This window comes from Pseudochaenichthys georgianus, chromosome 12, assembly GCF_902827115.2.
Source record: "Pseudochaenichthys georgianus chromosome 12, fPseGeo1.2, whole genome shotgun sequence".
Lineage (NCBI taxonomy): Eukaryota > Metazoa > Chordata > Actinopteri > Perciformes > Channichthyidae > Pseudochaenichthys > Pseudochaenichthys georgianus.
In genome coordinates this window covers 19,248,347-19,261,123 of record NC_047514.1, presented here as the reverse complement: position 1 = coordinate 19,261,123, position 12,777 = coordinate 19,248,347, and the positions used below count along the sequence as shown (strand labels likewise).

At 39.1% G+C, this 12,777-nt stretch overlaps 2 protein-coding genes and 1 long non-coding RNA gene across 5 annotated transcripts; 1 reads left to right on the top strand and 2 right to left on the bottom strand.

Annotated features, from left to right (window-relative positions):
• Positions 1–768: 768 nt before the first annotated feature.
• On the bottom strand, positions 769–3,265 carry LOC117456286 (uncharacterized). Its single transcript, XR_011644215.1, has 2 exons — positions 2,823–3,265; positions 769–2,661 (listed from the first exon to the last, which is right to left on the bottom strand). It is a non-coding gene; the product is annotated as an uncharacterized lncRNA (long non-coding RNA).
• A 1,234-nt stretch (positions 3,266–4,499) lies between these two features.
• On the bottom strand, positions 4,500–7,359 carry LOC117456636 (growth/differentiation factor 5-like). The gene is made up of 5 exons (XM_034096572.2): positions 7,093–7,359; positions 5,757–5,914; positions 5,544–5,636; positions 5,332–5,444; positions 4,500–4,706 (listed from the first exon to the last, which is right to left on the bottom strand). Exons 1-5 carry the CDS (start codon positions 7,212–7,214, stop codon positions 4,563–4,565), a joined length of 630 nt encoding a protein of 209 aa, XP_033952463.1. The 5' UTR covers positions 7,215–7,359; the 3' UTR covers positions 4,500–4,562.
• A 2,276-nt stretch (positions 7,360–9,635) lies between these two features.
• On the top strand, positions 9,636–11,539 carry LOC117456637 (serine/threonine-protein phosphatase with EF-hands 2-like). Of its 3 annotated transcripts, XM_034096573.2 has the most exons (5): positions 9,636–9,806; positions 10,185–10,254; positions 10,350–10,367; positions 10,586–10,713; positions 11,134–11,539. In XM_034096573.2, the coding sequence occupies exons 2-5, from the start codon at positions 10,203–10,205 to the stop codon at positions 11,233–11,235; spliced, it is 300 nt and encodes a 99-aa protein (XP_033952464.1). In that variant the 5' UTR covers positions 9,636–9,806; positions 10,185–10,202; the 3' UTR covers positions 11,236–11,539. The 3 variants fall into 3 exon arrangements, 2 of the variants coding, with proteins under 2 accessions (XP_033952464.1, XP_071061115.1); XR_004553260.2 differs by lacking the exon at positions 9,636–9,806 and having other exon boundaries at positions 10,124–10,254; positions 10,586–10,921; XM_071205014.1 differs by lacking the exon at positions 9,636–9,806 and having other exon boundaries at positions 10,124–10,254.
• The last annotated feature ends 1,238 nt before the right edge of the window (positions 11,540–12,777 follow it).

The window sequence follows — 12,777 nt, the reverse complement described above, 5'->3', positions numbered from 1 at the left end:
GGTGGTAGCAGTTTCCTGTAAATAGAATAGTTGTTCCAAACCTCTTTCCCCTTTCTACCATTGAGTTAAATGATGGCCCCTGATTGAGAGATACATTTTATGGATATTCCATATTACATTTAATGCGTAGCAGAAAAACAATTGATAAACTGTACAATTAACCAAATATATCTGCAGGAAGATTGTGTAAAACAAGGGATTTAGATACATTTGGAACAGAAAGAGCTGCGATTTTTTTTCATGAATTCCTAAACTATACATTTGTCTGAATGACGTCTACTGTATAAATATATGTTTAACATTTTAACTGATAAGGCATGCCGAATATGGTTATTTTATGACACATTTCGTTGCTTTCCTCCCTAATGCTTGGCGATTTTCCTAGGTTATTCTAACCGCATACCTTTCTAAAGCAGGACAGGGAAGGAGGGTATTCAGTTCTTCACTCTGCCCTCAACCTGTTAGACTTACAAAGAAAGCGTATATCATAAATAATAATCCAAACTTAGAAACTAGAACAAAATAACCGACATTTGAATAAAAAGCTTTTTTTCTTTGGTAAATGGATGAACATGACATTACCAGAGCAGCACATTCTTACATAAAAGTACCACAATATAATACTAGTCCAATCTAATTACTGATATTCTGTTTTGCAATTTAATGTAATGGTAATTGAGATTTCAAAAGTAGGTTCTTGTTTAGCAAAAATGTACATTTATATCATTGAATGAATCTCAACATTGAAACACAACATCAACTACAAAATAAAAATAAATTGTTTTTAATATTGCCATAAACACTTACAACCATTCACATCTTTTGTATCACTCTGGACCAATGATATATGTTCAGATCTTCAAAAGTCTCTATTATTGCTCAACAAAGATGGATGCACACATTTAGAGCGATCTACATGCTCTTCTATGGTCAAATGCCATCAAATACCTTCATAACAAAACTACAAGTTTAAAGTCGCATAAATCAAGCTTTAACAATATCATACAAAACGTGTGGGGAGTTGCGTCAAGCGTTGTTTCAACTACAGTACTCAAGCACAGCATTTAGAGACTTGGACTGTTCATTTAATTATCCTTTTACTCAACGGCATTTCAGAGGGAAATATTGTACTATTGTACTACTTGTTACTAGTTCTTTTACAAATAAAGATGTTTGCATACAAAACATAATAAGATCTTATACAATATATGTATATGACATCTAAGATATATCTAAAACAATTTACAACAGATGAATTGGAAACAACTTTGTTGGTTGTCTGTCATTTAACACACAAAAGCTTGCTTTGCTTTATGCCTGTGTCCAATAGTTGTGAGGTTTGGACTTGTAAAACCAAACGATCAATCAATGAACATAGAAAATAATCATGAGCTTAACCCTTGTGTTGTGTTCGAAAGCTGTTACCGTTCATGGTGTTCGCGGGTCAATTTTGACCCACGATTTACCTCAGAAAAACACTCTAATAATGACTATCATCTACATCATAACTAACTTATAATGCATTCATAACCGTACAATCCTGTTGTAGTTGTATGTTATGGCCCCAAAACACACGTGTGTGTTCAGGTGTGTGTGTATATATTCTTTGTGAAAGGTTGAGTTCCCGTGGGGGGGAGGGGGGGCAACCAGGTGCATGTTGTGAAATAATTATTGTTACAGTGGATGAAGGGGGTGGGGTGTCTAAAGTCAAAGATGAATCTTGATTGGGCAAATTTGGCCCAGAGTCACCCACAACAATGCTGTTGTGTCTTCCCAGACCTGAACACCAAAGTATACACTTTGCTTTTGAAGAGACCTTCAGACTTGGCTAAAATTGTCCAAATCTGTTTTGTAGTGTTTATATAGCTGCTGTGGAGGATACCATCTGCAGGTCTCACGTGAAAAAGAGATCGATGATCTCAATGGGACCACCTTAAATAAAGGTTTGAAATCATGAAGCCTCGTTCCGATAAAAAAAACTAGAGTGTAGTTATTATATAATTGTACCTTGATACGGTCACCGGAGACCCGAACACAACACAAGGGTTAATCCATAATGAAAATAATCAACAGTTGCAGCCTTAAATAAAATTGCTCAAAATCAAAAAATTACTAAAGTGATGGTTACACATTAATGAATGAGATGATAACAATACAATGATATCAAATTGTAATACCGGAAGTACATTTGAGTTACTATACCTACGCACTTTACTTAAGTAACATGCTCAATGCAGTGCTGAGTATGTGTACAGTAGGCATTAGTTATTTTACTTTATTAAAAGATATGGGTATTTTATCCATCACCTCCTTGGTTGATCTGATTTGATTTTCTCTCCCAGAAGGTGACCAGAAAAGGAGGACATTTGAGAAAATCCACCGGGGAATCAACCGGGGAAACAACCTGTATGCAGAAAGAGTTCCCCGTGTTCTCGGTACTGAATTGTGGCGCCACGTCGTATTGGAGGCCACAGTCGTCTGCGATTGTGGTGGGGCTGTTGTGTCTGAGCAGTGGGGTGGCAGAGGGGACAGTGGCTCTCACTTCCAGCATCTCATGTCCAGCTACAGATACATCCACAGGCAACACCACGTAGGCCTGCACAAAGCTTTCTCCAATGTTGCACTTGAGCTGCGTAGACCAACAGTATTCCCCGGGGTCTCCTAGGAAGAGAGACTCATTTCTGAAGGGCTATACACATCGGATGTGCCACATAAAGCAGTCAGACAGCGATGGTCTGACACGAGAAGACCACCTGCACTGCTGATATCTGTCTGCACATTTCGTCAAGGACACTTGAAATTGTAACTGAGAGATGCCTTACCTTCTGTGCAATATGAGAGCCGTATGTTATGGTTGTCCTCAAGTTGAAGTTTCTTATGGTAGGTCATCTGAGTGCACTCGGTCAAACAGTTTGATAAGGGTCTCCTGGGCAGCAGGCGCACCAAGCCTTCCCTCTCTGAACAATGATCGGCCCCTTCAGCCAGCAGAAAGGGGGACAGCATGCCAAGAAACACCCACAAAGTGAAATATGTTGACATTCTGTCCGGTATCAGTAAAACATCCAATTGCTGGCAATGTTGAGCTATTGGTCCAGATCTGCTTGTCCTATTGTGGGACAGTTGTTGTCCTGGATCAATATATTGCTTGCACAACCTGACAACCATAGGATAAGATTCAACTTCAGCCAGGAACAAACTTTGCATGCACAGCAGCTATACACGTTCGAGACGTTCAGAAGTGCGCAACATGCTGCTCTTAGCTGAAATGAGGAGGGTTTCCTGGAGTGCGCTGCCTATCCTCCAGGTTATTTTCCTCCCTCTAGACTTGAAATGTGAAACACCTAAAGGCTGGACTAAGGAACTGCTTTACCAAAATAGTAATCAAGAGTTATAGTCCATAATAAATGTTTGCAGGAAAAACAGCTGAGAGCAAAACATTTGTATTTGAATCATCTTTATTCAAAAGTTTGTAAGCAAAACATCAGGAAATTGGTACAAATGATTAGCATGCTATAGCAGTTATATAATATAATAAGTAATAGTTGAAAAATAAAATAAAGTACATGGTGAGGTAATTTTGTGAAGTCAGCAGTCGACAAAAGCGTAACAAAATGATAAACTGAGAACGATAGCAAGTTACAGGCATATGAGGGGAAACAAGAACTCTGCTGTAAAAGATGTATATAAGAGGACATTTATTTAAATCAAACAACATTCTTTGGGTTCATTTATGAAAAAAAGGGAAAACTGCTTTGGGTCAAAACTATGATCTCATGGCATATCTCAAAGAAAGTTATGTCAAGAAAAAATGGTTTGATTGTTATCCCTAACTATGATTCATTCCAACAGTGAATGCTTTTCGGTGGTTGCAATGGGGCATTGTTGCTTTCTGCAAGTTGAAAGGGCTCAAAGAAAGCACCATACAGAAGATGTCCCTACTCAGGAACAATGGATATGAAATGTGATTGTGAATTGTTGTCATGTATATTATTGTTATTATTATTTTGATATGCCTTTTGAATGAAATTCCCCAAGAAAGGAGTCGTTCACAGATGAGGGGAAACAACTGGTATGAGTAAGGATGTGGCTCTGTGCAGTCTCACATTGTGTCAGGAACACTCTGTGATAGTTAGCAGCTTTAAATAGCGCTCTTCACCCATGAGATGTATTTAAAGATGAGCTGGCAGTGTTTCCAGCTCTCTGCAGCTCTAGGCTCAAGAGAGTAGTTGGGCTTATCTACACAAATGCATTTTTGATGGGTCTGCAGTATCATCATCATCATCATCATCATCATCATTGGCAGTTAACCTCTAAAATAAAAAATGGATCAGATTTGTGCTGGCACATTCTTGTTTGAAAGGAGAAACAGGAATGCAAAACTGAGAGAGACGTTGCTTTGGTTCCCACACTCGGTGCTGAATACACACTGAACGGATCTAAGATAAATCTATAGAGAGAAGATAGGCCTGCATATAAGGTATCACTAACTGTTCTGTGTGTGTGTGTGTGTGTGTGTGTGTGTGCACCAGGTGGTTCACATACACAAGACTATAAAACAAACTTTACTTTGTGCCTGGCTGCTGGAGGTTACTCGGCCGACACCCGCAGCTGCTGGCCAGCTGCACGGAGGAGATGACGAGGGTGCTGAACTCATCCACATAGAGAACAGGCACCATTTGGAGGGAGGTGGGCTGACAACATGGCACCTGGAGAGAAAAAAAGAGAGGAGGAGTTAAAGAGGTTATGTTGGATAACACAGTTTGAACAAAAAAGGACGTAAAGAACGTGTGAATATTTATATTCTTGATAGAAATGCAAAAAAGTGGTGCATGCTTTGGTGGATGTGTTACACATAAAGTACAGAAATAAAAAAGTGTAGAAAAATTAAATATAAAATAACAAATTACAAATTAGTTTCCAAACAGTTTCATTTAAAAGATGCAGTCTAGATCTTAGTTGTATTTTTCTTTTGCAAAGTTATTTATAAGATCGCATAAAGATGGTACAACACTTTCTGTTTCCTTAGCACGTACACTGCATTCATTTCTGATTGACCAAAGTTTTGGGAGTGTCTCAGCTTGAATTTGGTTCATTTGTATATTTGTGTTGGCAGAGTGAGAGAACAGGCTTATCTATTGGCAGCTGTTTTCCCTCCTGAGCACACACAGGCAAACTAGTTGGTGTTTGTAGCTCCAATGTAACTTAGGCAAAGAGGTGAGAAAAGACGTGTAGGACACGTACAATAAACAAAGCTATACATTTAACAGTAAAACATAAGGTAATTGGGGGTGGAGGACATTTATTTCACTGTTCTAATATAGAGAATTATACCTGAGTGGTTTGGGATGGAGGACATTGCACAGGGTGCCCTGCGGGGTTGCAGAGTGCACACTTGACGATGGTCAGGCTGGCAGGATGGATAATCCAGTTTTCCCAGCCCAGATCTGAAACACATAATAATGGACATTTTAGTACATGCATTTATATATTTTTGCATGTCAATTTGCATGCATACATGAACACATGCACACATTGGTGCATACCTTTCATGAAGATCTCAGAGGCCATGGAACAGCACTTCAGGTCTGTACTGTTTCCACCATCAGGGGACACAGAGTTGCCAGAGGCCACTGGAACTGTAAGGACAAAAAAACCTTCAATTCAGTTTGAATGTGAAAACCTCTTAAGATTAAATTAAAGCTGTACAAAATGTGGGCTCTACAAAGGTTTCTTCAAAGTGTTTGGGTGTTACATACCACCATTGTCCTTCACTCTGTGAGCAATGGAGCCGTAGGTGGTCCTCCATTTCTCTCCGATACCGTCCAGCCCACCAGCAGGCAGCTGTGGCTCAGCCTGCAAGTTGAGGCCCTCGAGGAGACTCTGTCTGATTGACTGCAATGACCCCCCCGAGCACCTAAACATCATATAAAAGGTTACATTCACATTTGCATTAAAAAGGATTACACAGAAAAATTGAAGAAATGCTCTCCATGACAACAAATAAGTATTGTGTTAACAATCCAATCAAGACTAAACAAGTGTAGTTGTAGTGCAGACATGTACTCTCTCAATAACCTCAATAGCTCTGGGACTATTTTCTTAGGCATACACAAATTCCTCTGTGGAAGAGTAATTTATGACACGACTGAAGCTTAATTGCAACAGCATGTTACAGCTCTGCAAATTCCTAGAAATAGATCAAAATGATGTATTTTTCCCTGAGAACTACTCAGCACGCACACATCATGGATATGTTATCTGTTAAGCAAGTCTGCAGCACCGAGGCTATTCAGAATATGTATTAACCTCTACGACCTGACAAGGTAAGGGGAGAGATAGCAGGTCCACAGTATACGTCACAAGGAATTTGATACACAGATTTGATGCAAAATGAAACACATTCTAAAATTTGAGAAATGACTTCAAAATAACACTTTAACACCCCAAGACCTTTTGGAACACTAGTAAGAGGACAACTGCGACTTGGTATCAAAAACATTCTGCATGAATTCTGATTAGCGATTGGATGGGGAGCACTTTTTTTTTTAAAGAGAAATGCTCAGAAGCCTACTTAATGTCTACATATCAAGGAAAGCCATATATTCTATGAATGCCCAAGTGTTGTAGTTTGTAGTTGTAATGTTTCAAGAGGCTGTAGTTTCATAAAAAGCTGATTTTGTAAAGCAAGGTCAAGCTTAAAAAACTACAGTGAAATGAGGACTAACATCATAAAGAGTCTCAGATCTATTAAGTCATACCCAATATGCAATTCACCTTCATTGGGACCCCAGCATGCAGACATATTCAATTACACCATTTTTAGACTAATATAACACATTCATAATGCATATTTGTGGGTTTCTATAGAACCAACTTTCATTCAGATATCAGTGTATCAAATGAACCCCTCTGAATAGGGGCCTGCAATCTATAATAAAATGGATACACTACACAGCAAACAAAAGCGTAATATTATTTAAGTACCAAAACACTGTAAAAATGTGCCCCTGAAATAAAACATTTACCAATAGCGCTCTTATAAATCAAACATATTGCACTTTAGAGACAGGGAACAGATAGGTTGGTACTGACCTGTGCTGCGAGACAGGCGAGTTCGCAGGGGCAGCAGAAACTTCCTCGGATGGCAGCAAGACAAATGCAAACACCATTGAAGAGCCCAGGAGCATCGTCATGACAATAAACGTAAAGGACATGGTGTATGGGCCGGATGGTCAATCTTTTGGATCAACTGCTCTCAAATTCGGACTTGCGGCCGACTACGGTTGACTCTGGTTGGAAGAGAAGATAGGAGTGACCAGACAGTGATGCTGCACGAGGTATTGTTTGTCAGGGCCTGGGAACATGGGTTTTATCTTCCTGTACCAAAGCTTGGCCTTGAGATATTTCACATTGTTGTCTTGTCCCTGTGTGAAAGAGATCAGTTCAGTTATTTCTTCCAGACGTGCAATACTGGATGTGATTTCTTAGGGAGGATTTGAAATCAAGAATATGGTTTTGCCTACACAAAGTAAAAGATGCAAAAACATCTTCAAATAGTCAGTGAATAAACGTTCACATATTCCCCAATGAACATATTCTTTTTTTTAAACTTCTTTCAACAAAAAAAGGTTCATTGGGCCTTCTGATGCCACTCATAGTGTATTGTACATGTTTAAACCATATTATTCCACACTACCAGTATCATACATGCTCAACTATCCATCTCTATGAGAGTAAAGAGCAAAACACGAGCCTGAGTTGAGAGGCAAGCAAGGAACGGAGTTTAAAGTCGTTAAGGCCCCTTTAATCAGAGACTACTAACTCACTGTGGACTAAACTGGGTCACAGCAATATGTGCATGGTGCACCAAAGAACACGGTTTTACTGCTGGAGGGTACAACAAATCATAATAGGCAGTGCCACAGGAATTGTTGGTACAGGCTGGTACAAGACATGGCAATACTCTTGCAGTCAGTGTGAAATAACAGGCATAATAACACAAGTGTGTCTTGTGTTCTTGCACAAGACCTCCTACAGGTCTAAACAACACTGTGAAGGTTTGAGCGCTGAAATGATCATCAGGTCTCAACAATGGTGATAAAAATAAAGTCTTAGAGGATAACTCCGGGGATATTTCATATATTTCTATATCTATATCAGCTGTTACATCAAATTATTTCTGATGGCCCATAAGGCAGCCATCTTTGTGTCTTGTATTAGAGAGGTTTTATAGGTTTTTACACAAAATCATTTTCCATTTATTTTTAATAAATAATTTGATGCATCTATCTTTCTAACTAGCGATAGATTGTATAGAATATATATATATTATACAGATAAATATATATTTATCTCAAATCTTTAATTTGTTTATGTTTTGTTGTGTAGCTGTTAAGCCTGCTCTTAATGTGTTTTATCAGGAGGCAGCAGTTTGGTTTATTTTTCACTGTGAAGTTGTTTTTATGGATTTACGTCATGTTTCTGTTAATACAAACCAAAAACAAATGTATAGGTTTTTTTTCATGGGATTTGTTTTTCACTAACAAAAATGTGCAAAATTGTCGGTTGTTCTTATAATAACGCATTGGTCACCTTACTGTAGAATATTGCAGTTTTCGACCACCTATACATGAGCGGAGTCCTTGAGTATCAGACGTCTCCCACAATGTCCTTGTTCTACTACAGCTGGGAGTCACACCACCGCAGCTGCTGCTGCTGGCTGGGATCACAGAGAGTCTTTATAAATAGGCCAAGGGCTGCGGAGAAAGCACCATGCAGATGTTCACAAGCACACAACACAGAGGACATTCTTGGGATGAATCTCAACAAAACACTATTAAAAATGTGGCAGGATTTGGTGTAGCGAGATAGAAAGCTACATTACAGGAGATTCATTCTGTGGGAAATATTGCTATTAAGATTTCATTTGTGCCCGACAAGACTTGAACATAATGACTGTGGATAGACAGAACACCTGCTGCAACAATTCAATTCAATAGACTCATTGTACAGCACCCAAATTATTAGTTTATGTAATCTCATAATTGGAAGCGGTATTGTTTAATGTCTTGTCCAATAATGTTACATTTACAATCCTTCAACCTTGATTGGTGTGTTCTACTTGTTGTATGACTGCTTCACTTACATGCATGAGGAAAGTAAAAGGAGGACTGTTTCTGTTTGCCACCTTTTTATTTTATTTGATAATTTTGTGTCTATATTTGTACGAGTTGTATTGAATATAAAGGGTGCTATGACTAGTACTATGATATATTTAATGTTAAAGTCTATCTATCCAGACTAGCCACGGCCAATTAACCACTAATGGAGATACATTGATGTTATTATTCATTAGTCACAGGGAGGACACAGGTCTTGCATCGAGGCCAAGATTTAAAAACAGATACTGCCCTTTATCAGAGCCATCATCCGTTTACTCAGCGTACATGACAGCCGTAGTAATGTTTAATCCTAATCCACTTGCATCTTGTTTTGTTAAAGTGATCACAGGGCTTGTGCAGGACACTTGGCTTTGATATTTACAAGACTTGAGCCAATGTGTGTGTTGGTGGACGAGAGTGTGTAGCTTCAAGAGGGGAAATCTAACTACAACATTACAGACAGTGGGACCTGTGTTGCTGGGCCTTGGAAATGAATGGAGTGATAACACATGCTACATATCTGCCTTTTCTCTTCTTTAAACAAATATAATTTGGCTGGCTGGTTTGGGGCATACAAAATGGAAAGTTTTATTTAAAGGTCCAGAAGAAGTGAGGGGGATATTGAAAGAAAGGTAACGTGAACAGGTAAGGGTTTTTCGGCCAGTCTGGTGCTTTTTCATTTATTTCTACTGTTGAATGCTCTATTTAAAAAAGGTTGGGAAACATTACTTAAACTTGAAATGCTGAAGTGTGTAGTCCATGCAAACATTTGCCATTATGTTTTAAAACATCAAGTATTTGTGTCTTTTTCCATTTGCTTTACTCCTAACTGTTAACTTGATTGTCCAATTGATTTATTACAAAAAGTCAAAGAGTTATGACAAAAATCTCTAGTGAAACAGACGAAACAGGGAAATGTGTTTTGTTGTTTATAAAAGTTTATCATTTCATTATTTCGCAGCTTGCAAAACACAAGGTCAGACATTTCACACTCACACATGAGAGTATATTTTTCTTTGACAGTGAAGACAGCACAGGATCATGGGATGTGGTCTGGGAAAGTCTGAACCACTGCTGAAAACATTTCACAAAGGTGCTGCCTTTATTATTCCAGTGAAATTCCAGAGTCAAATGTACCTTTTTACGCAATAATTTAATGTCAGTGTCATTGCTATTTTTCATTTTTAGAGTCCATCTCAGTTCCAGGTAAATATATGTTTACTCCATCACATATGTACACAAAAGTCTCAACAAATAATTTTAACTCACTTTTCTACTCGATTTGTATGCACTCTGTGAAGCTGCCACTGGTAAGTCTTGCAGAATGGATCACAGTTAGTCTATGAATGTGTTCATAGTGGAAGAGGAAGGTTACCTCAGAATGGTTATGTCCTAGTGCTTCCGTCTTGTCTCCTAATCTGCAGCGATCAGTGCGGCTCTGTTGATCCAGCGCTGGTACCGTCAGCATGTTGCACGGCTGGAGATGAGACGCAGGTGCACGTGGAACATCTTCCAGTCTATCGAATATGCAGGAGAGCAAGACCAGATCAAGGTGAGCACTGACAGAACTCGTCTTACCCACCAACATTTAGAAGCCTTGTGGATGGCAACATCAGGCTGTCGGTAAGAAATATACATTTTAAATATTGGATGTACTGCCATTACATTTTAAAACAGACTTTCATGGACCCAAGAGGATAGTTCTTACCAACGTTGTGATCTCCAGACCTTCCAGCACCACCATGAGGCGGACATTTGTGGTTCAGTGTGAAAAATATATAAATTTGATTGAAAAATAATAATCATTACAAGATGGATGGCAGAGATATTCCGCATCCATGGTCCATCTGGGATTTATTACAATAACCTTAGTGGCCCCAACATTTTTATCTAAAATGTCATTTTTTCCAGTACTTTGATTTGAAAATGTCAAAATAAGACATTTAACAACATGTATTTTTTCTTCCTGCAGCTCTACAATTACTTTGGCTTCTTGATGGACCACTTCACCCCAGCCAGCAGTGAAAGTAAAACAGACCTCAACTCTTCACTGATGCAGAGTAGGTTTCATTAGATTACTGACAGTCAGATCATCTGAGTTTAACCAGTCTACTATCTGCTGAGAAACATAATGTGGGTTTCCCCTTACTTTTTCACTTCCTCTCTACACCTTTACCATAGGAAACCTTATATCCCACATATTTCGTAAGAATGAAATCTGTCTTGACACACACACACACACACACACACACACACACACACACACACACACACACACACACACACACACACCATTTGTATTGTATTATTGTACGAGAGAGGTTCCAGGTTGAATTGAGGCGAATATTTGTAATGTTCAGAGGTTGTTGTGTTTAATATTCATGAGAATATTTGTCATTGTTCAAATGATAATAAACATTAGCATAAAGCATATTTGTCCACTCATATGTTGATAAGAGTATTAAAAACTTGAAAAATATTCACAATGAAAAAACACAATGCTAACAGTGAGCCTCTGAATTAGCCCCGAGCGAAAATGCTAACCTATTACTGCACCGAAAATCACTCCTAGCTCCCTTATTACTTATCCTAGCCGCACATCCAACACATCGTTTATGATCGCAAGGAGACACAGAATCTAACCTCAACACTGAAAGATACAAACTCGCGAGGTCATCCACAAAAACGTACATCAAAACAAGTGGCGCTAGGTACTAACATACGCCAGGCTAACGGCTTACCTTCCTCATTGTCTGGTCTAAACTGGTCTTCAATGGCATTACAACGATAAAAACGATGATGTAGTTAATCCATAGGTTAATATCCAATGGGGCTGTGTCCCCTTTGAAATGTTCTGATAATCTATAAGCAATACAACTGCAATTCCGTTATCTGCTGTCCGCTCTGTGCTCCGTGCGCTCTGGGTCCTGCAATACCATCCATTGATAGCAATACTAGCCTTTTTAGGGCTGTTTTCGACAGATGAGCGTGTGTATGCCAGTTTAATTAGTTGAGCTATAGAACACCCCCAATTCTCTATTGTGCGTCATAATAATAGCTACCATTTAGTTTGGACGCGATTGCGTTAATTAATAAGGTCACACTGTGTCAGTAAATACATGTGTGAGCTAGTAATCTGGTAGTGCTGCAATATTTACCTCTCTCTCGGCAGCTGAAGCAACTCGTTTGGTGGCTCAAACTTCACGTTTGTTGACACTGTCATTGTCTTGCGCGGCCGACGTGCTGGGACGGTCGGTGTTCCCGACTGCATACGTTGAGAAATCGAATATTGTGGGAACAGATCCTGGCTTCAAATCCAATGTTTTGTATTGAACCAGGCATCCAGACTGGACTTTGAGCAGCTTCTCATCCTTTAGTGGCAGCCTATGGAAATGTACTTCTTCCTTCTTTGTATAAAATCCATTTGTGCAGCCTGGGGCAATACAATAAACTCCTGACGACGACCGTTTTCTTGTAATGTAAACTACTGGTGCATTGCACGCCATGTTGTTTGTTATTGAGCTTTGGCCCAGGAAGCCAGTCAGTGACGTCACTGGAAAAGTCCCGGAGCAATGGAAGCGCCCATGGTCATTAGGCACGTATTTCAAAAAGTAAA

Coding starts and splice junctions, on each gene's coding strand:
- LOC117456636 (XM_034096572.2), bottom strand. CDS start 7,214: ATGTCCTTTACGTTTATTGTCATGACGATGCTCCTGGGCTCTTCAATG. Junction 5,445..5,543: donor CTCTGAGATCTTCATGAAAG/GTATGCACCAAT, acceptor TATGTGTTTCAG/ATCTGGGCTGGGAAAACTGG. Junction 4,707..5,331: donor CTCCATCCCAAACCACTCAG/GTATAATTCTCT, acceptor TTTTCTCTCCAG/GTGCCATGTTGTCAGCCCAC.
- LOC117456637 (XM_034096573.2), top strand. CDS start 10,203: ATGGGATGTGGTCTGGGAAAGTCTGAACCACTGCTGAAAACATTTCAC. Junction 10,714..11,133: donor GAGAGCAAGACCAGATCAAG/GTGAGCACTGAC, acceptor TTCTTCCTGCAG/CTCTACAATTACTTTGGCTT.